At 41.6% G+C, this 23,958-nt stretch overlaps 1 protein-coding gene across 1 annotated transcript in view; it reads right to left on the bottom strand.

Moving 5' to 3' along the window:
• The window catches only part of MAB21L4 (mab-21 like 4), a 131,159-nt gene that overhangs the window by 51,504 nt on the left and 55,697 nt on the right, over positions 1–23,958 (bottom strand). The window contains exon 2 of the mRNA XM_033959485.1: positions 11,314–11,545. Within this exon, the coding sequence (XP_033815376.1) occupies positions 11,314–11,545 (232 nt within the window). The remainder of the gene's footprint in view (positions 1–11,313; positions 11,546–23,958) is intronic.

Below are 23,958 nucleotides of genomic sequence, written 5' to 3'. Positions count from 1 at the left end.
CAAATGCATTTCTTCCTGAACAGACAGCAGATGTAAATCAATCACTAAATTAAATAATAAAACCATTCCCCCTACGGCTGTTGTCTCCCTCACTCCATGCAGTGCCTTGCCTTCTGGCCTGCCCCCCAGTGTTATCTTCGGGCTGGCTCCCTCTTCCTCAGTGCTGCAGTGCACAAAGCCATGGGCAACGGCTCCTTTCATGTCCCGCACGTCATATGGAAGCCTTCCCTATGACATTGTGACGTCAGAGAGAAGGCTTCCGGTTCAGGCGCAGGACGCGCGTAGGAGCCTCTGCTGACGGCTTTGTGCACTGCAGCACTGAGGAAGAGGAAGCCAGCCCGAAGACAAAGCCAGATTGATCGCACCGTGGACCGGCGGCTGAAGAGCACTGTCTGGGGCCCAATGCACGTGTCAGCCCTGCGGACCGGCAGGAAATTTATGTGGACCGGCACTGGTCCATGGACCGGTGGTTGAAGAACACTGCTCTAGGGGACATGATAGTATCCTCCCAAGAACTATCACGTCAATAATAAGCTGGTGGTGGTCAGCATTTTTATAAATGTTGACTGGAGCCTTCTAATTTAGACCTGGATAATCAGTGCTGGGCCATATCCAGGTCAATGGTGGTACCCAGAAGTTATGTGGGTTCAGCCAATTTTCAATGCTATACTTTCATAGTTATTTAAGCGGTCCTACTTGCCAAGGTAGCTATGTAGGACCCAGCACTAAATATTACCAGTGCCTACGTAACTCTTGCCTAGACAGTGTTATGGTAGTCAGAGAGGATATTCAGTGGCAGTGTCTAATTATGTGCCACTGAATAACCTCTCCTGACCCACTTAATTTAACTGGGCAAAAGCCTCTCCTGTTCAGTTTAATTGTTTTGAATATTGGACCCTGTAACTACAAGTTCTTATATGTAGTCTAAGTAAAGCCAGTACTAGTTCAGGCTTTCCCTTTTGATAAAGCACTATGGTCACCATTTTTAGCTTGATCCATAGATGTTACTAATAAAAATGTAATTGACTGTTTCACGACACCAACTAAACGTTTTCAGTATATCACAATTAAATCTTCAAAAATAAATATACTGTAAACACTTGATCATCATTAAATTTAGGTAAATGACCTTCTGAGGCCTTGCCCATATTGTCACCAACACTCCTCAGCGCAGAGCTATCGTGTGACAAACACTGGGATTCTGGCGTGTCCCCTTTAACCAGGGGTATCTTCAGGACTTTTTGGTTGGCACTAGGCAACTGCCTAGGCCTAGGAGAGAAAAGGTAAGTATGGGTTCCCAAAACACCACCACTCAGACCAAATTCTTCAAGCAAAAATAAGGTGTTTATTCTGACCTCAGCAGTCAAAAGGGTGCAACACAAAGCAAAGGCACTGTAGCATTTCATTCAAAATAAAATCAATTGCAAAAAGAAAGATATACCAAACAGAAATCTCATACAGATGATTTTGCCTGAGATCTTGTACTCTGATTCAGAAATGCACTTTATACTGGGGTTCAAACACAATTCAAATTTTCTCTCAGCAATATTTGTTAGAGGCATGAAACAGATAATTTCAGCAGTCAGGCAACGTTCAGAACACACCCTGTTCCCTCTAAGCTGAGCAGGAGTCCTCCACCCACAGTCTCACCAATAGAGGGTGCTGTTTTACTGTCACATTTTTCAATTGTGAGGGACAGGCAAGTTCTGCAGGACTCCAGGGAACATACCTGTCCTTAGCGACTGAAAATATTCCACCCCCTAGTGGTAGCAATGCAGCTGGAGGACACCTGCTCAGCTTAGAGGGAATACTGCGGGCGGCCGGGGGCCGGAAATATTAGATACCTCATTAGGCAGTAAGCCACAGCACAGCCTTGCAAACAGCCCAGCGTTTCTTCAGCTACCTCATGGAAGGCAAAAACAAACAGCTGAGGGAGATAAGCTAATTAGCTTCCCAGGAACGGGAGCCACAGCAGGATTTTCACAGTTCAAAAATAAATTTAAATATTCAACCTTTAGGTTCTTTTGCTCAAACTTGGCTTTAAGTAAATCCAGTAGTCAGTATTCAGGTAAGTATTGTACTTAAACCAAAAATCATAATAAAGCCCAAACACATAGCAAATTCTTCAGGCTTTTTCTCACACAGAAAGAAAGCATGAGAGAGAAAAAAACCCACCATCTGTTTCACAGTTACTCACTCTCTCTCTTTCTCATTCAATGTCCATGGCTTCTGCCTGGCTCTCTATCACAGGACCAGCGGTTTGTACCTCCATGCTTTCCACACCATTAGGAAACTGGAAGCCTGAGGTGGGGAGGAACTCTTCCACCTCCTGCATAGGCCAATCTGGAACTTCTGGCTCTGCTGCCTGGCTCCATGGCTCCTGCCCTGCCTTAGGCTGTGGAAGTGACTCACCCTGGTCACTCGCTCCTTCCCCTCCTCCTCCTCCTTGCATCAGTCTGCTCTTAAGCAGCTCAAAGCCAATCCCCTTCAGCCTGTAGAGGGGGATGGGCTTTGGTTCTAAAGCAGCCTTTCTCTGCCTGGGTTTTCTAGGTGCAGCTAGTTTCTCTGTGGCTTTTCTAGCTACCTTATAGACTGGAGGCTGCTGTTGCCAGTCTGCCTGCCTCTGTTCCGGATCACTATTGCTCTGATCATAGGGGCAAGGGAGGTCAGCCCCAAGTTGGTCCCAGAATCAACCTGGTCAGCTCTTCTGCACCGGATCTTACCAGGGGCAAAACTAGAGCTGGTGCTGGGTTTGTCACATTATGATTGCACAGATTTAAGCATAGTCTCAAGTCATAGACATTTTTCAAATAATACTAGATTGGCCTTTCATATGCTAAATTTATCCAAAGGATTGGAAGATCTGACCTTTTCTGTATCCTTAGATGCAGACAGAAGGCTTTTGATAGAGTAGAATGGACCTTCATGTATCAGGTTATGGATTGGTTTGGTTTTTGTTCTGGATTTATACAGATGATTCAAACCTTGTATAATTCCCCTTCAGTTAGATTGTATATCAATAATATGTTTTCAGAACGCTTTTGCTTGAAAAGGGGTGTTCGACAGGGTTGTCCGTTATCTCCTTTGCTGTTTGACATTGTTTTGGAACCTTTGTTGTTGGCTATTAAACAAGTGGAGGAGATACGTGGTATTCCTTATGCAGGTCAGGAATACAAAGTTTCTGCATATGCAGATGATATTTTGCATCATTTGAGAAATTCTAAAACTACCATCCCAAGTTTATTGGAACTGATCAACAGATTTGGAAAATTTTCTGGTTACAAAATAAACTGGAGTAAATCAGAGGTTCTTCCATTGAATATACATTGTGCAAAAGGATTATTTGATAATAATAATAATAATAACTTTATTTTTCTATACCGCCATAGTCAGGCGACTTCTAGGCAGTTCACATTGAAAGAAGGCTGGACAGTCAGCGAATAGCAATAAGTCTGAATACAATACAGTAAGTCTTAATACAATACAATGAGTCTAAATAGAAATCTTACATACTAATTGGAGTTCTATGGATAAAGAATACAATAAAGGATCTTCTTGAGGGAAGGAAAAGGTGTTTACAGAGGGAAAATCCTAGTGAGGGAGAGGACAGTTTTAGTCAATGAATTTGGCGAATAGGGCGGTTTTAATTGATTTTCGGAATGCACTGTAAGTCAGATTGGGTTCATTTATGTAGTTTCTCAGCCAGACTTGCTGTCTGTTCGCTTGGAACTTAAAGGTTCTATCCAGGAAGGATTTGTATCTACATCCCATGATCTTTGGGTTTGCAAAGAAGTTTTTGTTTCTGGTTGTTCGTGTGGGGTTGTGTAGGATGAAGTGAGTTTGCAGGTATGAAGGTGCTAGTCCCCAGACTTGTTTGAAGCAGGTGCAGGCAAATTTGAATAGTATTCGCGCTTCTATTGGTAGCCAGTGCAGTTTTTTATAGTAGGGGTTAATGTGGTCATTTTTTCTTAGTCCAAAGATTAGGCGAACGGCGGTGTTTTGTACTAATCTCAGTTTTTTAATTGTTTTTTGAGGGATACCCAGGTAGATGATGTTGCAGTAGTCAAGAATGGATAGGATCAGCGACTGCACCAGCAACCTGAAGGATGTTGGGTCGAAGTATTTTTTAATGGTCCTTAGTTTCCATAGTGTGAAGAAGCATTTTTTCACTAGTAAGTTTGTGTGGTCAGTCATGGTTAGGTGTGGAAAGATGATGGTATTAAATATTTAGGTATATGGATTAAAAGTACATTGGAAGAAACGAAAATAAATGAAAAATCTTTATTGTTAAAGGTCACGGAGATGTGTGAGCAATGGAACCCTTTACATTTGTCTTGGTGGGGGAGAGTTCAAACGATGATTTTCCCTGTAGTTTGCTACCAAATGGGCATGTTGCCAGTTTATTTTCAAGGGTCCTTTTATAAAAAATTAAATGTTATTCTGACAAAATTTATTTGGCTGGGGAAAAAAGCAAGAATTGCTTTAGTTTCTCTACAAAAAACCAATTATGGAGGGTGGGGTAAATTTTCCCAATTTTTATAGGTATCATCAAGCCTATATTATGCGTCAAGGTATGTATTGGATCCTCCCTGAGCTCTTGGAACATCAGCCAGATAGGCTGTATCTTGGGTGGAAAATCATGTCCCCGAAGCGATTATCTCATATATTAAATATTAAAATACCTAGTTATGCTAAGGATAATGAGATTTTATTGGATACGTGAAAAACAATTAAATTTATTGATAAATTAACAGATATTCCCATAATAAAATCTACTTTGCAGTCCTTATGGTTAAACTCCAAGATTCAAATAGGCGGTACTGGGATCGCTTGGAATAATTGGATGCAGGCAGATATTTGGACATTAGATATCAATAAGACCAAATCCATTCTATTCAACTGGAAAAAAGACATTTGTCTTGCAAAACCATTTTTTCTTAATAACTTTCCTATCAGTACTGAAGCTTCAATTAAAATTCTCGGGGTTATACTTGATGACAGTTTATCTTATCATGAACATATCTCTTCTATCGTCAAAAACTGTTTCTTCAAACTACGTCAGATAAGAGCCATTTCCAAATTTCTAAACCCTTCCTCTTTAAAAATCCTAATACATTCATTTATCATTGCAAAAATCGACTACTGCAATGCTTTATTTTTAAACATCACTCAGAAGGAAAGAAGGCGACTCCAAATTATCCAGAATACGGCTATCAAACTTATCTACAACGCCAAAAAATTTGACTATGTATCCCCACTGATGATAGACGCGCATTGGTTACCAATTAACCATAGGATAATGTACAAAGTAATGTTTTTAATCTTTAAGACTCTAATATCTAGCGAACCACAATTCATATCAAAATCACTGATCCCTTACAAACCACAACGATCTTTACGTTCATCCGAATCAAATTTACTATCTATCCCTTCTCTAAAAATCATCGGTACGAGAAGAGCAGATATTTTTACTGTCGCAGGTCCACAATGGTGAAACTCCCTTCCCCAGTACATTAGAATGGAACAAGATTCCTCAGCTTTTAAAAATTTTTTAAAATCTTATTTGTTTAGGGATGCCTATGACCTTTAAAAATTCTAATTTATCTACTTTGTTTAAATTAACATTCACAAAGAGTGCCTTGTAATTATTTACCCAACCTTTTGTTTTTCCCTTTTTTCCTTTGCCCTTATTGTAACTTTACCCCCTTTTCCTCGCTTTCTTGTTAGTCAACATTGAAAATTGCTGTTTTTAAGTTTATATTAATGTTTTTATGTTTTATTATATTATGTACATCGCTTAGAATATTCAAAATAGGCGATACATCAAGAGTTAAATAAACTTGAAACTTGAAACTTATATCTAATGGAAATCTGTTGGATTTTTCACAACTGCAGCAATCATTTGGAATTTCAAAATCTCAACAATATAGGTGGTTGCAGTTGAAGCAGGCTATTCAGAGTGAGTTCCCTGAATGGAAACATTTAAAACTTATTTTAGCTTGCAGATCCTTTGCTACCAAACTGATCTAGTAGGACATCAGGCTGCCCAGTGGTACAAACTGATTTCTGGATTTTTGAATAAAAAGCCAAAAAATAGTCTTAGAGACATCTGGAACATTGAGATAAAACAGTATATTTCTGTATTATGTTGGCCACGAATTTGGACTTGGAGATTGAAATGTACAATGTCAACATCTATGAGACAAACTTGGTTATTTTTGTTACATAGAATTTTCTGGACCGCAGTTCGGTTAAATAAATTGGATAGTTCTAAGCCTAATAGATGTTGGCATTGTCACATAGATATTAGGACTTTAGATCATCTGTTGTATTTTTGTCCTTTTATATTTATATTTTGGAAGTCAATTTGGGGACAAATAAATTTAGTTTTGGATTCAAATGTTCCACTAACATATGAGGCTATAATTTGTGGAACTATATTACATGTAAAACCCACTTTAAATAAATACAAGAGACGTCTTTTTATGATCATGACAGGCATAGCCATGCAATTGATCACGAGTAACTGGAAAAACCATGACAGAATAAGTTACACTTTTTGGTGGGTGAATGTATGCACTACATATAAATATGAAAGAATTAATGCAGAATGTAGGGGATTTAGTAGTGTATTTAATAAAGTTTGGAGCCCACTGACTAAATTTATACAGTTATGATAATATTTCTTTTATTCATTTCCCGTACACATCCATGGAGGAGGGGGGTGGAAGGGAGGGAAATAAATAAATACTGATGGTGATATTTAGGTAACTTTATTATTTATTTAAATCATATATTATGTTAAAATGTATTATTATTTAATATATGAAATTTGAAAATCCTGAATGATATATAAGTTGCCTGTACAGATAATAGTGCATTGTTTGTAATATCTACTGTTCTTTATTTGTTTGGCACTGTTTTTAGTTTAAAAATCAATAAAGATTTATAAATAAGCATAGTCTCAAGGGACTTAATGTCTCTTCATCAGGCCAATTCAACTCATTTTTTCATTAGTAGTTTCCTTCATTTAACTTTCAATTAATTTATGGAAATTATGAAACAAAACAAAACTTATCTTATAGCATTTAAACATCCAAAGCTGAAAACCTTGGAGACAGCTTTGGATGTTTAAATTCTACAAGATAAGTTTTATTTTGGTTCATAATTTCCATAAATTAAGTGAACGTTAACACACACACACCCTTTTACAAAACCTCACAAGAGGTTTTTAGTGCCGGCCAGCGTGCTGAATGCTCTGTGCTGTTCCAATGCTCACAGGAACTCTATGACCGTCGAAGTAGCGCAGTTCAGTGCGCCAGCCGGCACTAAAATCCTCTTGCACGGTTTTGTAAAAGGTGGATAAATGAGGGAGACTACTAAAATTATTGACAAAATGAAAAAAAATAATTGAATTGACATGATGAAGAGTCATTAAGTCCTTTGAGATTACGCTTGAAGCTGTGCGATCTTATGGGCAAAACTTCAAAAGGTAGCATAGTAGCATAGTAGATGACGGCAGATAAAGATCTTAAAAAACGGAAAGATCCCGGAGGATTGGAAAATAGCAAATGTTACGCCCATCTTCAAGAAGGGCTCAAGGGGCGACCCAGGAAACTACAGGCCGGTGAGCCTGACCTCAGTCCCGGGAAAGATGATGGAGGCACTAATTAAAGACAGCATCTGTGAACACACCGAAAAAAATGGGCAGCTAAAACCGAGTCAACATGGCTTCTGCAAGGGCAGGTCATGCCTCACAAACTTATTGTACTTCTTTGAGGGGGTGAACAGCCAGGTGGATAAAGGGAAATCTATAGACATCATTTACCTTGACTTCCAAAAAGCCTTCGACAAGGTACCACACGAGAGACTGCTTAAGAAGATATGGAACCACGTGGTGCAAGGGGAGGTCCACCGATGGATCAAAAACTGGCTGGCAAACAGGAAGCAGAGGGTTGGCGTAAAGAGCCATTACTCAGACTGGAAAGGGGTCACGAGCGGAGTTCCGCAGGGGTCGGTGCTAGGACCGCTCCTGTTCAATATCTACATAAATGACCTAGAGGCGGGAACCAAGTGTGAGGTCATTAAATTTGCAGATGACACCAAACTATACAGCAGGGCTCAAACCAGGGAAGACTGCGAAGATCTCCAAAAGGATCTAACGCAGCTGGAAAAGTGGGCCGAAAAATGGCAAATGAGCTTCAACATAGGGAAATGCAAGGTCATGCACGTGGGGAAAAAGAACCCGATGTTCACATACAGAATGGGGGGAACACCGCTAGGGGTCAGTAACCTGGAGAGAGACCTGGGAGTGATGGTAGACGCAACACTGAAGGCATCGGCGCAGTGCGCCACAGCCTCAAAGAAAGCAAACAGAATGTTGGGTATCATTAAGAAGGGTATTACGACCAGGACGAAGGAAGTCATCATGCCGCTGTATCGTGCAATGGTGCGGCCGCATCTGGAGTACTGTGTCCAGTACTGGTTGCCGTACCTCAAGAAGGACATGGCAGTACTTGAGGGAGTACAGAGAAGAGCAACTAAACTGATAAAGGGAATGGAAAATCTCCCATATACCGACAGATTGAAGCAGTTGGGACTTTTCTCACTGGAAAAGCGGAGACTTAGAGGAGACATGATAGAAACCTTCAAGATCCTGAAGGGCATAGAAAAAGTAGACAGGGACAGATTTTTCAAATTATGGGGCACCACAAGTACAAGGGGGCACTCGGAGAAATTGAAAGGGGACAGGTTTAGAACAAACGCTAGGAAGTTCTTTTTCACTCAGAGGGTGGTGGATACATGGAACGCGCTTCCAGAGGCTGTTGTAGACAAGAAAACATTAAATGGTTTCAAAGAAGGTTTGGATAGATTCCTAGAAGAAAAAGGGATTGAAGGGTATAGATAGGTATGGACCACTACTCAGGCAATGGGCCTGATGGGCCGCCGTGGGAGCGGACCGCTGGGTAGGATGGACCTATGGTCTGCCTCAGCGGAGGCAACTTCTTATGTTCTTAATGGTCCATCCAGTCTGCCCTTCCTGATTCAATTTAAATTTTTTAAAATTTTTTCTTTTTAGCTATTTCCGGGCAAGAATCCAAAGCTCTACCCGGTACTGTGCTTGGGTTCCAACTGCTGAAATCTCCATCAAAACTCACTCCAGCCCATCTACACCCTCTCAGCCATTGAAGCCCTCCCCAGCCCATCTTCCCCCAAACGGCCATATACAGACAGAGGCCATGCAAGTCTGCCCAGTACTGGCCTTAGTTCAATATTTACTACTATTTTCTGATTCTAGATCCTCTGTGTTCATCCCACACTTCTTTGAACTCCGTCACTGTTTTCCTCTCCACCACCTCTCTCGGGAACACATTCCAGGCATCCACCACCCTCTCCGTAAAGTAGAATTTCTTAACATTGCTCTTGAATCTACCACCCCTTAACCTCAAATTATGTCCTCTGCTTTTACCATTTTCCTTTCTCTGGAAAAGATTTTGTTTTATGTTAATACCCTTCAAGTATTTGAAACATCTGAATCATATCTCCCCTGTCCCTCCTTTCCTCTAGGGTATTCATATTCAGGGCTTCCAGTCTCTCCTCATACGTCTTCTGGCGCAAGCCTCCTATTATTTTTGTCGCCCTCCTCTGGACCGCTTCAAGTCTTCTTACGTCATTCGCCAGATATGGTCTCCAAAACTGAACACAATACTCCAAGAGGGATCTCACCAACGACCTGTACAGGGGCATCAACACCTTCTTCCTTCTACTGGCTATGCCTCTCTTTATACAGCCCAGCATCCTTCCGGCAGCAGCCATCACCTTGTCACACTGGTTTTTTTGCATTTAGATCTTTCCACAATATCACCCCAATGTCCCTCTCCCCGTCCATGCATATCAGCTTCTCACTTCCCAGTATATACGGTTCCTTCCGATTATTAATCCCCAAATGCATTGCTCTGCATTTCTTTGCATTGAATTTTAGTTGCCAGGCATTAGACCATTCCTCTAACTTTTGCAGATCCTTTTTCAGATTTTCCACTCCCTCTTCGGTGTCTACACTGTTACAAATCTTGGTATCATCCTCAAAAAGGCAAACTTTTCCTTCTAACCCTTCAGCAATGTCACTCACAAACATATTGAACAGGATCGGCCCCAGCACCGAACCCTGAGGGATTCCACTACTCACCTTTCCTTCCTCCGTGCAACTTCCATTAACCACCACCCTCTGGGGTCTATCCGATAGCCAGTTTCTAACATAGTTCATCACTTTGGGTCCTAACTTCAGCAGTTCAAGTTTGTTCAAGAGCCTCCTATGAGGAACCGTATCAAAGGCTGTGATAAAATCTAAGTAAATTACATTTAGCATATGTCCTCGATCCAGCTTTCCGATTACACAATGAAAAAATTCAATCAGGTTCATCTGGCACGATTTACCTTTTGTAAAGCATGTTGCCTTGGATCCTGTAACTCATTAGATTCAAGGAAGTACACTTTCCTTTTTTTCAGCAACACTTCCATTATTTTTTCAACAACCGAAGTGAGGCTCACTGGCCTGTAGTTTCCCGCTTCATCCCTATGACCACTTTTGTGAATAGGGAGCATATCCGCTCTCCTCCAATCCCCAGGAACCACTCCTGTCTCCAGAGATTTGTTGAACAAATCTTTAATAGGACCCGCCAGAATCTCTCTGAGCTCCCTCAGTATCCTGGGAAGCATCACTCTCAACATATCGGTTCCCAGCATCTTTTAGTTTAGCAATTCCATTTTCAGATTCCTCCTTTAACTAATATATCTGAAAAAAATTTTGTCTCCCTTTTTTACATTTTTAGCCATTTGTTCTTCCACCTGCGCTTTCTCCAGACGTATCTCTTTCTTAGCTTCTTTCAGTTTCACCCTGTAGTCCTTTCTGCACTCCTCTTCTTGGGTTTTTTATATTACACAAATGCCAACTCTTTCGCCTTTATTTTCTCCGCCACTAGTTTGGAGAACCATATCGGTTCCTTTTTTCTATTGTTTAAATTTATTTTCTTCACATAAAGGTCCCTTGCCATTTTTATCGCTCCTTTCAGCTTAGACCACTGTCTTTCCACTTCTCTTATGTTCTCCCTTCCTAACAGCTCTTTCTTCAGGTACTCTCCCATTTCATTAAAGTCCATATGTTTGAAATCTAGGACTTTAAATTTTGTGCAGCCGCTCTCCACTTTAGCCGTTATATCAAACCAAACCGTTTGATGATATTTAAGTGTTTACAGTATTACTTATTTTTGAAGAACTAATACAAATGTAAACATGCTTTAGATTATATGTATTTACCTCCATTGATGGTGAGTTGCAGGTACCAGATCAGCACCTGGAGTTAATGCTGCCTTCAATTTATCCTGTGGAAAACCTCTTACTTTTTCTTTTTGTTTCCTTTCTAGCTTGATTATATCCTCTTGCCTCTTCACAACAGGGACAATGTTGAAATGGACCATCTTCACATTGCACTTTACCAGAAGAAGGATCCGTAAGCTGTCTTTGGTCAAGTCTACAGCACAGAGGTCTCCTGAGTAAGAAAAATCAAATTAGGTCAGTGCATGCTTTCCTTTAGTTCTAAATTGTCTGATTGTATTTGTTCATGATTCTTAATTCACCATTTTTTAAAAAATTGTGTATCGCTTAGATAACCGATAAGTGTTTATATCAAATTTTAATAAAACTTGGAAACTTAGATATCCTTCTCTAAGGGCTCCTTTTACAAAGGTGTGCTAAGTGTTTTAGCGTGCACTAACCACACGCTAAATGCTAATGCGTGCATGTTAGTCTATGAATGCGTTAGTGGTTAGCGTATGCATATATTTAGCGTGCGCTAAAATGCTTAGCACACCATAATAAAACAGGGGGTAAATCTCTGCAAATAATTTACCTTATTAGATCACCTATCTGTGTGTTAGCATCATCATGATTCTGTCACAGATCCATTTTTTTCAGTTATCTAACATATCTAAATAGCATGCCTGACTTTAAACATAAATAGCACTGGTATCCACAATCAGCGATCATATTCAGCAGCACTATTTAAACAAATAGCACTTCTGAATATAATGATAAAATTACAGTCAGTGACATCACTTTTAACTTGATTCACTGACCAGCTCTAATGAAAATACAGCCCATGGGTATGCATGATCAGGGCAGCAACTGGACAGGAACTGCTCATGTGCCTCATGTAATGAAGCTTGTTGAGCTGGCATGGTTCTTAACCCTGCATGCAGAAAAGGCTGCTCAGATCTACAGTGGTACAATTGCAAATAATAGTGAGATACGAGTGAAATGAGAAAAATAGGGGCAAGGGGAACATGAGAGAAGATGAAAGGACAGGAAGAAAAGTTGCTGCATAAGATGAGGGAGAGAGAGAAAAGAAGAAAGGAAAGGCTGGTGAGAGAGGAGACAGAGGGAAATAAAGGAAAAGTAAAACATGTAAGAATAGCCATACAGGGTCAGACCAATGGTCCATCTAGCCCATTGTTTCTCAACTTCTTCAAGCCAAGTACCCCCTATGCCTAACATATACCAACCAAGTACCCACTCTCATGCTTTACCCATTACTTCACCACCATAATAATAATAATTGTAATGCAATTTCATTTTTCATATACACACAATATAATCTTATTAATACATAATGGTAACCACAAAGTTTAAAAAAACACAAAACACACTGTACACAGTGAAAATGTTAATTATCATTTATATTTGGGGGGTTTCAAAGCGGTCAAGGCAGATGACTTTAAAATATGCAATGTCACCTCAGTGACAAATATAGTGCAAAATATAGACAGCAGATATAAATGCTCAAACCTGACACATTTCGATCACTAAATTGAAAATAAAATCATTTTTCCTACCTTTGCTGTCTGGTGATTTCATGAGTCTCTGGTTGCACTTCCTTCTGACTGTGCATCCAATATTTATTTTCTTTCTGCCTCCTGCATGCTTCCTTTTCTCCAGACCTCATTCCATTCCCCAACCAACATCTCTCTCTGTCCCTCCATGAGTCTAACTTTTCTTCCTCTCTCCTCCACCCCCATTGGCAACATGTCTCCTTCTCTCTCTCATTCCCTCCCCTGCTGCAAAGGGAGTGGGGAAGAGAGAAATCCAGGGTGCATCTCTCCCACCCCCTCTACTGTCACATCCAACATTTCTTACTCTCTCATCCCCCGGATCATATGCAGCATTTTTCATCACTGCTCATCAGCCCCATACCCATTTATCCTTCTTTCACCTCTCTCCAGCACAATGCCACAACTCTCCCTACATCACTATATCCAATATTCATCCCCCCTTGCATCCCCTTCAATCTGTCCCTCTGGTCCCTCTCCACCACCATATCCAACATTTCTCCCTCTCATTCTTCTATTCCCCATGCATCTCTGCCTCACTCCTCTCTCTCTATGCCCAATTTTTCTTTCTTCTTTTCCCCATGTGCACCATCTCTCACTCACACACTCATGCCCAACAATTCTACTTTTCTATTCCCTCCTTCCTATGTCCCAAGTTAGTGCCCCCTTTCTCCCTTCCTTCTGTGTCGAGTTAGTGCCCCTCCTCCTCCCTGCCTTCCAGCCTTTGTCCCAAAATTAAAGGCTCCTTTTACAAAGGTGCGCTAAGCATTTTAGCGTGCCCTAAATATTATCGCATGCTAACCATGCACTAAATGCTAACACGTGCATGTTAGTCTATGGATGCATTAGCGGTTAATGCGTGCTTATATTTAGCGCTGCTAAAACGCATAGCACACCTTAGTAAAACAGGGGGTAAGTTGTATGCTGGGGATACCTGTCTGCCTGCCTGCCCCCACTGAAGCCACTTCTAGGATATGAAGATATTAAATAAAGAGACTTTAAAATATCTATGTGGCATAAATGTGCATGAGGTAAGTCTCTTTCAATTGAAAGGAAGCTCTGAAATGAGGGGACATAGGATGAATATGAAAGGGCATAGACTAAGGAGTAACCTCAGAAAATACTTTTTCATGGAAAGGCTGGTGACTGCATGGAATGGCCTCCCAGTGGAGGTGATGGAGATGAAAAATGTATCTGAATTCAAAAAAGCTTGGGATACAGTGCGTTGGATCTATAAGGGAGAGGAAGGGATAGCAGATAGAAAGGATAGGCAGAATAGATAGAAAAATGAAGGCAGATAAAGGCCATATGGCCTATTTTCTGTTTCACCCTTTGTGCTTACATTCATCTAGCCACTACACACCACCCAATTACTGCTCACACAATCTCACATTTAACTATTCATTCTTCAAATTGTGCTTTTGTACATTATTTAGAGAATACACTTTACAACTTGTCATATTTACTTTGCAATTTATTCTTTTGTGTGTTTTGGTTTTATGAGTGCATATAGTACTGCATTCTAAAATAATTCAAATGGAAATAAAACCCTAAAGTTTGTTTGCTTTTTATGTTTTAGAAATTGCACAAGACAGAATAAAATATTGTTGACATTTCATTTGGCATTTTAAATTTATTAGTTCACTGAGCCACTTATTTATGCAATCATTACATGACATAAGAATGTAAGAAATGCAGTACTGGGTCAGACCAATAGTTTATAGCCTATTTCCAACAGTGGCCAATCCAGGTCACAAGTACCTAGAAAAATTCCAAGAAGTAGTAAGATTCTATGTTACCAACCCCTGGGATAAGCAGTGACTTTCCTCATACCTACATTAACAAGAGTTTATAGAATTTAAAAGTAGAAAATATAAAATATGAAAATGACTAAGCGAATCCATACTAACCCACAGTTTTGTTGGTATACAATAGTTATATCACACCATATCCCTGATGAAGCAGGATCAAAAGATAACAAAAGATCCTGATTCACTGTATCAAAGGCCACTGAAATATCAAATTTCAGCAACACTACCTGACCAATATTACTCAATATTTTCTTAACCTTTTCCTATCGCAATAAATTTTACATTAGGCTGGTTCCAATCGTAATTATTTTAGCAAAGTTTTGTATTATTCACCGTTATCATTTACGGCTATTGTAAACATAATGTACATAAGAACATAAGAAGTTGCCTCCACTGGGTCAGACCAGAGGTCCATCTCGCCCAGCGGTCCGCTCCTGCGGCGGCCCATCAGGTCCGCGACCTGTGAAGTGGTCTCTGACCACTTCTATAACCTACCTCAAGTTCTATCTGTACCCCTCTATCCCCTTATCCCCCAGGAACCTATTCAAACCCTTCTTGAACCCCTGTACAGAGTTCTGGCCTATCACATCCTCCGGAAGCGCGTTCCATGTGTCCACCACCCTCTGGGTAAAAAAGAACTTCCTAGCATTTGTTCTAAACCTGTCCCCTTTCAATTTCTCCGAGTGACCCCTAGTGCTTGTGGCTCCCCACAGTTTGAAGAATCTGTCCTTATTTACTTTCTCTATGCCCTTAAGGATTTTGAAGGTTTCTATCATGTCCCCTCTAAGTCTCCTCTTCTCCAGGGAGAACAGCCCCAGCATTTTTAACCTGTCAGCGTATGAAAAATTTTCCATACCTTTTATCAGTTTAGTCGCCCTCCTCTGCACTCCCTCGAGTACTGCCATGTCCTTCTTGAGGTACGGCGACCAGTATTGAACACAGTACTCCAGGTGCGGGCGCACCATTGCGCGATACAGCGGCATGATGACTTCCTTCGTCCGGGTTGTGATACCCTTTTTGATGATGCCCAGCATTCTGTTTGCTTTCTTTGAGGCTGTCGCACATTGCGCCGATGGTTTCAGTGATGTGTCGACCATCACCCCCAGGTCCCTTTCCAGGTTACTCACCCCTAGCAGTGTTCCCCCCATTTTGTAGCTGAACATCGGGTTCTTTTTCCCTACATGCATGACCTTGCATTTCTCTACGTTAAAACTCATTTGCCACTTTTTTGCCCAGTCTTCCAGTCTCGTTAGGTCCCTTTGCAGGTCTTCACAGTCTTCCGTGTTTCTAACCCTGCTGCAGAGTTTGGTGTCATCAGCAAATTTGATAACCTCACATTTTGTCCCTGTCTCCAGATTGTTAATAAATATATTGAACAGTAGAGGTCCCAGCACCGACCCCTGTGGAACTCCGCTCGTGACCCATTGCCAATCTGAGTATTGGCCCTTTACTCCGACCCTCTGTTTCCTGCCTGCCAACCAGTGTTTGATCCATCGGTGGATATCCCCTTGCACCCCGTGGTTCCACAGCTTTTTAAGTAGCTGTTCGTGAGGTACCTTGTCGAAGGCTTTTTGGAAGTCAAGGTAAATGATGTCTATGGATTCCCCCTTATCCATCTGGCTGTTTATTCCTTCAAAGAAGTACAGCAAGTTCGTGAGACATGACCTTCCCTTGCAGAAGCCATGCTGGCTCGCCTTCAGTTGTCCATTGTTTTCTATGTGTTCGCAGATTGTGTCTTTTACCATTGCTTCCATCATCTTCCCTGGAACCGAGGTCAAGCTCACAGGCCTGTAGTTTCCCGGGTCACCCCTTGATCCCTTCTTAAAGATGGGCGTGACATTTGCTATTTTCCAGTCCTCTGGGATCTCCCCAGTTTTTAGGGAGATGTTACATATTTGGCAAAATGTCTCTGCTATTTCGTTTCTCAGTTCTTTTAGTACCCTTGGGTGGATGCCGTCCGGGCCTGGTGATTTGTCGCTCTTTAGTCTGTCTATCTGTCTGAGGACATCCTCTTTGCTTACCTCTAATTGTACCAGCCTTTCGTCGTGTTCTCCGTTTATCATTACCTCAGGTTCTGGGATATTGGATGTGTCTTCTCTGGTGAAGACTGACGAGAAGAATTTGTTTAACCTTTCAGCTATCTCTTTTTCTTCCTTTATCGCTCCTTTCCTGTCTCCGTCATCCAGTGGTCCCACTTCCTCTCTGGCTGGTTGTTTCCCTTTCACATACCTGAAGAAGGGTTTGAAGTTTCTTGCTTCTCCTGCCAGTCTTTCCTCATATTCTTTCTTTGCTTTCCTGACCTCTCGATGACATTCTTTCTGGTGTCTTTTGTGCTCTTCCTGGTTTTCCTTTGTTGGTTCCTTTTTCCATTTCTTGAAGGATGATTTCTTGTCGCTTATCGCCTTTTTAACTGCAGTTGTTATCCATGCTGGGTTTCTAGTTCGATTTTTTTTGCACCCTTTCCTAAACCTTGGGACACACAGGTCTTGTGCCTCGAGCACTGTGCCTTTAAGCAGTGTCCAGGCTTCCTTTACGGTCTTCACCTTCCCTGAGCTGTTGCTGAGCTTTTTTCCTACCATTTTCCTCATGTCCTTGTAGTTTCCTTTTCTGAAGTTGAGTGCTGTCGTTGTGGTCCTTTTCACCTTTGATGTTCCCATGTTTAATTTGTACTGGATCATGTTGTGATCACTGTTTCCTAATGGTGCTAATACCATCACTTCCTTTGCGGGTCCCTCTAGCCCGTTGAGGATTAGGTCTAGAGTGGCATCCCCTCGCGTTGGTTCCGTGACCAGCTGCTCCATGAAACAGTCCCTTATTGCCTCTAGGAATTTAGTTTCTCTTGTGCAATTTGAGTGCCCAAAGCCCCAGTCTATTCCCGGATAGTTGAAATCCCCCATAACCACCACCCTTCCACTTTTGCACACCTGCCTCAGTTTGGCCTCCAGGTCTAGGTCGTTTGCTTCTGGCTGTCCTGGTGGGCGATAGTACAGTCCCAATTTGATGTCAGCTCCTTCCCCTCCTGTCAGCTTAACCCATAGTGACTCCAGACTGTCTGCCCTTATTGTTGTTTCTGTTCTGGATGAAGGAATGGAGTCCTTTATATACAGTGCTATTCCTCCCCCTTTCTTGTGTGCCCTGTCCCTCCTGTAGAGTTTGTGCCCTGGTAGGGCCACATCCCATTTGTTGTCCTCTGACCACCATGTCTCTGTGATTCCTATTATGTCTAGGTCCTTATTTCCGGCTATAACTTCTAGTTCCCCCATTTTAGTCCTTAGGCTCCTAGCATTTGTGTATAGGCAATTTAAGTCCCAGTTTGTTACCTTTTCTTTTGGATCTACTCTTGATTTGTTGCTCCTGCTGGTCTCCTCTCGTGCTGCCTCCTGTGGTGTGTCTATCCCGTCCTCTGCCCGCTTCTTTGTTCTTTGATAGCCCTCTGGTTCCGGCTGTTTCCTCCTTGTCTTGCTCTTTAGCTCTAATTGCCTCTCGGGTCCCTGTGCTGCATCTTTGGGTTTATGTCCATAAAGTGTCCATTTTGTCTCTAGTCCACTATCGCCATTTTCTGTTTCAGTATCCTTTCTCGATACTGTGGTCCGATGTGTCGAGGCCAGATCAACTATCGGCTTTCCCCTTGTTATCAGTTTAAAGTCATGTCTATGCAGGTCTGGATGTTACGTGCCAGCATCCTCGTCCCAACCGTGCTCAAATGCAGTCCGTCTCTCCTGTAGAGCTTGTTTTTCCCCAGGAAGGTTGACCAGTTCCATACAAAGCGGAAACCCTCCTCGTCACACCATCACCTCAGCCATCCATTTGTTGCTTGCAGCTCGGTCTGCCTCCTCGCATCTGCCCTTGGTACTGGCAGGATCTCTGAAAAGGCTATCTTCCCTGTCCTCAGCTTCAGCTTCCTCCCCAGGATCTTAAACTGCTCGGTCAGTGTAGTCATGTTGAAATTCCTTCTGCTGACGTCATTTGTTCCGACGTGGATTATCACTGCTGTGTCCTCTGTCTCAGCTCCCTCCATGATTCTCTTGATTCTGTCGGAGATGTCCTTTGTCCTCGCCCCTGGGAGACATGTCACTAGGCGATCCGCTCTGCCTCCTGCTATGTGACTGTCCACCTCTCTCAGGATTGAGTCTCCCACCACGATAGCAGATTTTCCTCTCCTCAGCTTCCTCCTGTAAATAAATCATAAGTCTGTAAATTCAAATATTTTGTGTTCCTGGCTCTTTATTAGTCCAAACAGACTGTTTATCCACTGTCTATGTCATTTTTGGAATGTCCCGTCATCCGGGACACACGATAGGAATAGGTTAATCTCCAATGTTAATATAACCAAGATAGTCTCTGTACTGTGAAAACTTATAAACCATGACGAGAAGGTCAAAGTAAATTACATTTAGTACTATGTTTCCCCGAAAATGACAGTGTCATATTAATTTTGGGCTAAAAAAACGCACTAGGTCTTATTTTCGTGGTATGCATATGATCATCTCTCCCTTCCTCTCCTTCACCCAAATTCTTCCTCTTTCTTTTCTCTCCCCCACATGTACAGCATCTTTCCTCCCCTTTCTCCCTCCCATACCCCTGTGCAGCAGAAGTTTGCCCAGCTTCTATCCTTCCTTCCCTCCCATCCCTCGTGCAGCATAACCCTTGCCCAGCTTCTATCCTTCCCTTTCTCCCTCCCATCACCTTATGCAGCAGAACCCTTGAACACTGCCCCGCCCCCCACTGCGCAGCTGAACCCCTGCTGACCCTCCATCCTTCCCTCCCCGCCGACCGCAAGCAAGCCCTACCTTCATCCAAAGCAGAGTCAGGCTGGCAGCACTCTAAACAGGCTGCTTGATACTTGTCCCTTGAGGAATTCAATCTGCCGCATTACCGATGACATCATCAGTAATGTGGCAAAGTGAATTCCCCAATGGACAAGACCTAAGCAGCCTGTTTAGAGTGCTGCTGGCCTGACGCTGCTTTGGATGAAGGTAGGGCTTGCTCACGGTCGGCAGGGAGGGAAGGATGGAGGGTCAGCAGGGGTTTGGCTGCGCGGTGGGGACAGCAGCGGGGGGAGGGGGGGCGGGTTAATGAGTTGCTGTTGGCGAATTCTGGGACTAGGGCTTATTTTTGGGGTAGGGCTTATATTAAAACCTACTCTGAAAATGATGCTAGGGTTTATTTTCAGGGTAGGTCTTATTTTCAGGGAAACACGGTAATGTACTTCCTCCTTTACTAATGTATAGCTCGGGTTTTAGCACCAACAGTGGCGGTAACTGCTCCAATACTCATAGGAATTCTAAGGGCATCAGATCAGTTTCCGCCGCTGCCAGTGCTGAAACCCGCGCTATGCATTAGTAAAGGAGTGGGATAATTTGATAACTAAGAACCAACTAAAGATTATACCAATTTAAGTTAATAAAAAGGATACTATACTAGCATATCCCCCAGCCTTTGTACTTTATGAAAAAGTAAACAATTGATTCATGTTTACCCAGTCTATTCAGGATTTTATAGACCTCTATCATATCCCCTCTCTGCATTTCTTCTCCAGGCTAAGGAGCCCTTCCCTCTTAAGCTTTTCTTCATATGAAAGGAGTTCCATCCTTTTAATTATTTTGGTCGCCCTTGTTTTTACCTTTTCTAATTCTGCTATATCTGTTTTGAGATGTGGCAACCAGAATTGCATACAATACTCTTATCATGGCACAATACTTTAATACATGAATCCACCGTTCCCTTCTATATACATTTTTTCTCAACTTGTAGTTTTCTGTTAACATTTTTTTCTTCCAACTTTGCAAAGGACACCTTTCAACGACATAATAATGATTTACTTGTGTAAATTGGTCATTTGAAAACCACCCTCTCTCTAGTTCAAATATTTTTATTAAGGTTTAAGTGGAAAAAATAGCAGTATAAGACAAAAGATAACAATGTTGACAGATTGTTCATGAGATAAAACGGCATGAATATGTTAAATGTACAACAGTTAAAGAAGTGATGATGATCAAAATCCAAGGAATGTGAATAGAACATCAGTAAAGATAGAATTTAATACATAATTCTCTAACTTTTAAAGTATGGTGTTAGGCTCAGAGCAATAAACTATTAAGGGAGACCAAATATTATTGTATTTGCAAAGGGAAGCAGTTCTTTCAGCTAAAGCTTTTTCATACTTACTAATTAGACAAAGATTATTCCACCAAGTATGATAATCAATCTGTGACAAATCTTTCCAGCAGCAAAGAACATTTTGAATAGCTAGAGACAGCATTATGGTCAACAATTTACATTCAAATGGATCTAGATAAGAAGTAATAGCATATGAATTCAAAATAATAATGTTGAAAGTGAGAGATTCTTGTATGTGTAACACTGAACATATTATATGCCAAACCTTCTCCCAATATATTGACAGATGTTTGCATGTGAATAGAAGGTGCTTCAAGGAGCCAGTATGTGTCAGGCAAGACCAGCAACTATTGGGTTTTGTCGAGTCTATCTTGTTGGCCAGAATAGGGATCCATAAGGCTCTGTGAAGAACAAAATACATTGACTGTAACAATGAAGCAGACTTGATGGATTTGAACATTTGAAGCCAAACAGCTGCCCAGTCAATTGCATCCGAAGGTAGGCTTAAGTCCTCATTCCATTTAAGCGTAGAATACTTAGGAATACTGAAGTAAGATTTTTGCAGCCATTTGTACCAGAGCGAAGCTCTATATTGCCATGCTGAGAATTTGGAAAGTAAGGATTCCAGACTCGGACGTGCGCTTAAAATACGGGGATTCGGAATCACTTTCCTGATACAGTGCAAGAGCTGAATCCATTGATATTGTTGGTTATTGGATAGATTCCACTTACGAGAGAGATCTTGAAAAGACATCCATGTGTCGTCCTGAATCAAATCTTGAATCGTATGTATACCACATTGTTGCCAATGTCGCCAAGAAACTGGCGAGCCTTGTATCTGAAAACTTGCATTATTCCAGATGGGGAGAAGTCGAGATTTGTCCCAACTAACCTCTAGTTGTGAGTCTATCTTACGCAGGGCAGACAAGTAAGAGGTAAGAATTCGATCTGTTTTGTCTATTCGGGATAGTTGAGATCCCAGGAGCAATTTCACACGATTCTCTCCGTATTTGAGACTCTCCATGAGAAGCCAGTGTGGCGTTTCGAATGGTTGTAGAGTTAGGTGGTGATGAGTCCACTGGCGAAGAAGAAATGCACAGTGATAGTGGAAGAAATCAGGAAAGTTGACTCCCCCACAAGACCTGTCTGCTTTTAATTTGAGTAGTGCTATTCGTGGTTGTTTATTTTTCCACAAAAAATTAGATAAAATGGATTCAACATTTTTATAGAATGAAGAAGGTAAAAGAAAAGGAAGCATACTCAATACGTAATTGAGTTTGGGTGCAATCATCATGCGGATGGTCTCCAATCTGCCCCACCAGGATAATTGTAAGGGTGACCATTTGTTCGTGGTGGATTTAGCAATGTTGAGAAGATATTCAGAATTGAGTTGGGCAGTCTCCTCCAACGAAGGGCCAAACAAAACTCCCAGATACTTCATTTTTGATCCTGTCCAGGAAACACCTAGAGATTTCACTTCAGATTCCACAGAAGGACAATTGAGGGACAATACCTCCGTCTTGCCTGTGTTAAGTTTATAACCTGATTCCAGAGAGAAGTCACTGATTAATTGAAAAAGGGAGGATAACGAGGAAGGAGTCACGTATAGTAAGACATCATCTGCGTAAGCTGACGTTTTGATTTCCAAATCATGGAACTTGAACCCAACAATTTCAGAAGATGAGCGTATGGCTATCAGCAATGGTTCAAGAGCCAAGTTGAAGAGCAGAGGAGACAGGGGGCAACCCTGTCTGGTTCCCCTAGACGGTCGGAAGGATGATGACAGTGAGCCATTTATGAGAGTCCTGGTAGAGGGGGAAGAGTAGAGAACACGTACTTTATCAATGAAGGACTGAGTGATTCCAAACCATCTCAAAACAGAAAACATATAAGGCCACTCAACACGGTCAAAAGCTTTTTCAGCGTCAAGCCCCACAGCTATGAGATCTTGTTTGCAGAGTTGAGCCTGATTGATGACATGTACAAAGGTACGGGTATTATCATTGGAGTATCTGCCTGTGATAAAGCCACATTGATCAGGGGATATAAGTTTAGAAATTACCGATTGTAGTCTGTTAGCAAGGAGTTTGGCATAAATTTTCGCATCAACATTTATCATTGACAGGGGTCTATAGTTAGAGATATGTCTGGGATCCTTGTCCGGTTTAGGGAGAACAATAATGTGAGCTTCAGTGAAAGTACCTGAGGCACTGCCCGTGGTGATGAGGTGTTCAATAAATTGAATATATGGTGACATAAGGACATCTTGAAATTCTTTGTAAAATTCTACAGTCAGGCCATCAGGACCAGGAGTCTTCCGTAGTGACATAGAATTGATGATCTTGGATATTTCAGAGGATAAGATAGGCGAGTCAAGCAATGAGATATCATCGTCTTTCAAGCAAGGACGCTCCAGATTATCCAGAAACTTAGACGAAGAGCCAGAACTGGCGTGGGGCAATTCTGATGTATATAAGGTTTCGTAAAAGTTCTTAAAGGCTTGAGAAATTTCAACAGTGTCCGTTATTGAGGATCCATCATCTAAAATAATATTAGTAATGTTGGATTTGTCAGCTCTTTTTTTCAAAAAAGTAGCCAGTATGTGACCTCCTTTATTGCTTTCAGAGAAGTAGGTGGTAGATTGTTTAAACACTTCTTGAGAGGCTTGATTACGGAGAACAGAGTTATATAGAAATCTGAGCTTGGTTAGTTGAAGTAGATTATCAGTATTAGAAGGATCCTGTTGGTGTCTGGACTCCATAGCACTGATTTCGGATTCATATTTGTGTAGTTTTTCCCTTTGTAACTTGTGTTGGTGTGCTGAGTAAGAAATTATTGTGCCTCTTATTGATGCCTTAAACGCATCCCAGCAGTTGGGCCAGGAAGTATGTTCCGGGGAGTTAATTGTGAAGTATTCTCTAATAGCTTCTCTGATGGTGTCTTTAAATTTGGAGTCTTGAAGCAGAGTAGAGTTGAAACGCCAATGTTTTTGTCGAACAGGCTGCTGTGGGAAAGTAAGTTTAAGTGTTATTGAGGCATGGTCTGAGACCGTGATTGGAGAAATAGTGGAGTCAGTGGCCAAAGTACATAAGGAATCACTCAATAAGAAAAAGTCTATGCGAGAATAAGTAAGGTGGGGATTGGAG

This window comes from Geotrypetes seraphini, chromosome 9 (assembly GCF_902459505.1).
Source record: "Geotrypetes seraphini chromosome 9, aGeoSer1.1, whole genome shotgun sequence".
Lineage (NCBI taxonomy): Eukaryota > Metazoa > Chordata > Amphibia > Gymnophiona > Dermophiidae > Geotrypetes > Geotrypetes seraphini.
Note: the sequence above shows the minus strand (reverse complement) of the source record. Positions and strands in the feature narration are given on the sequence as shown.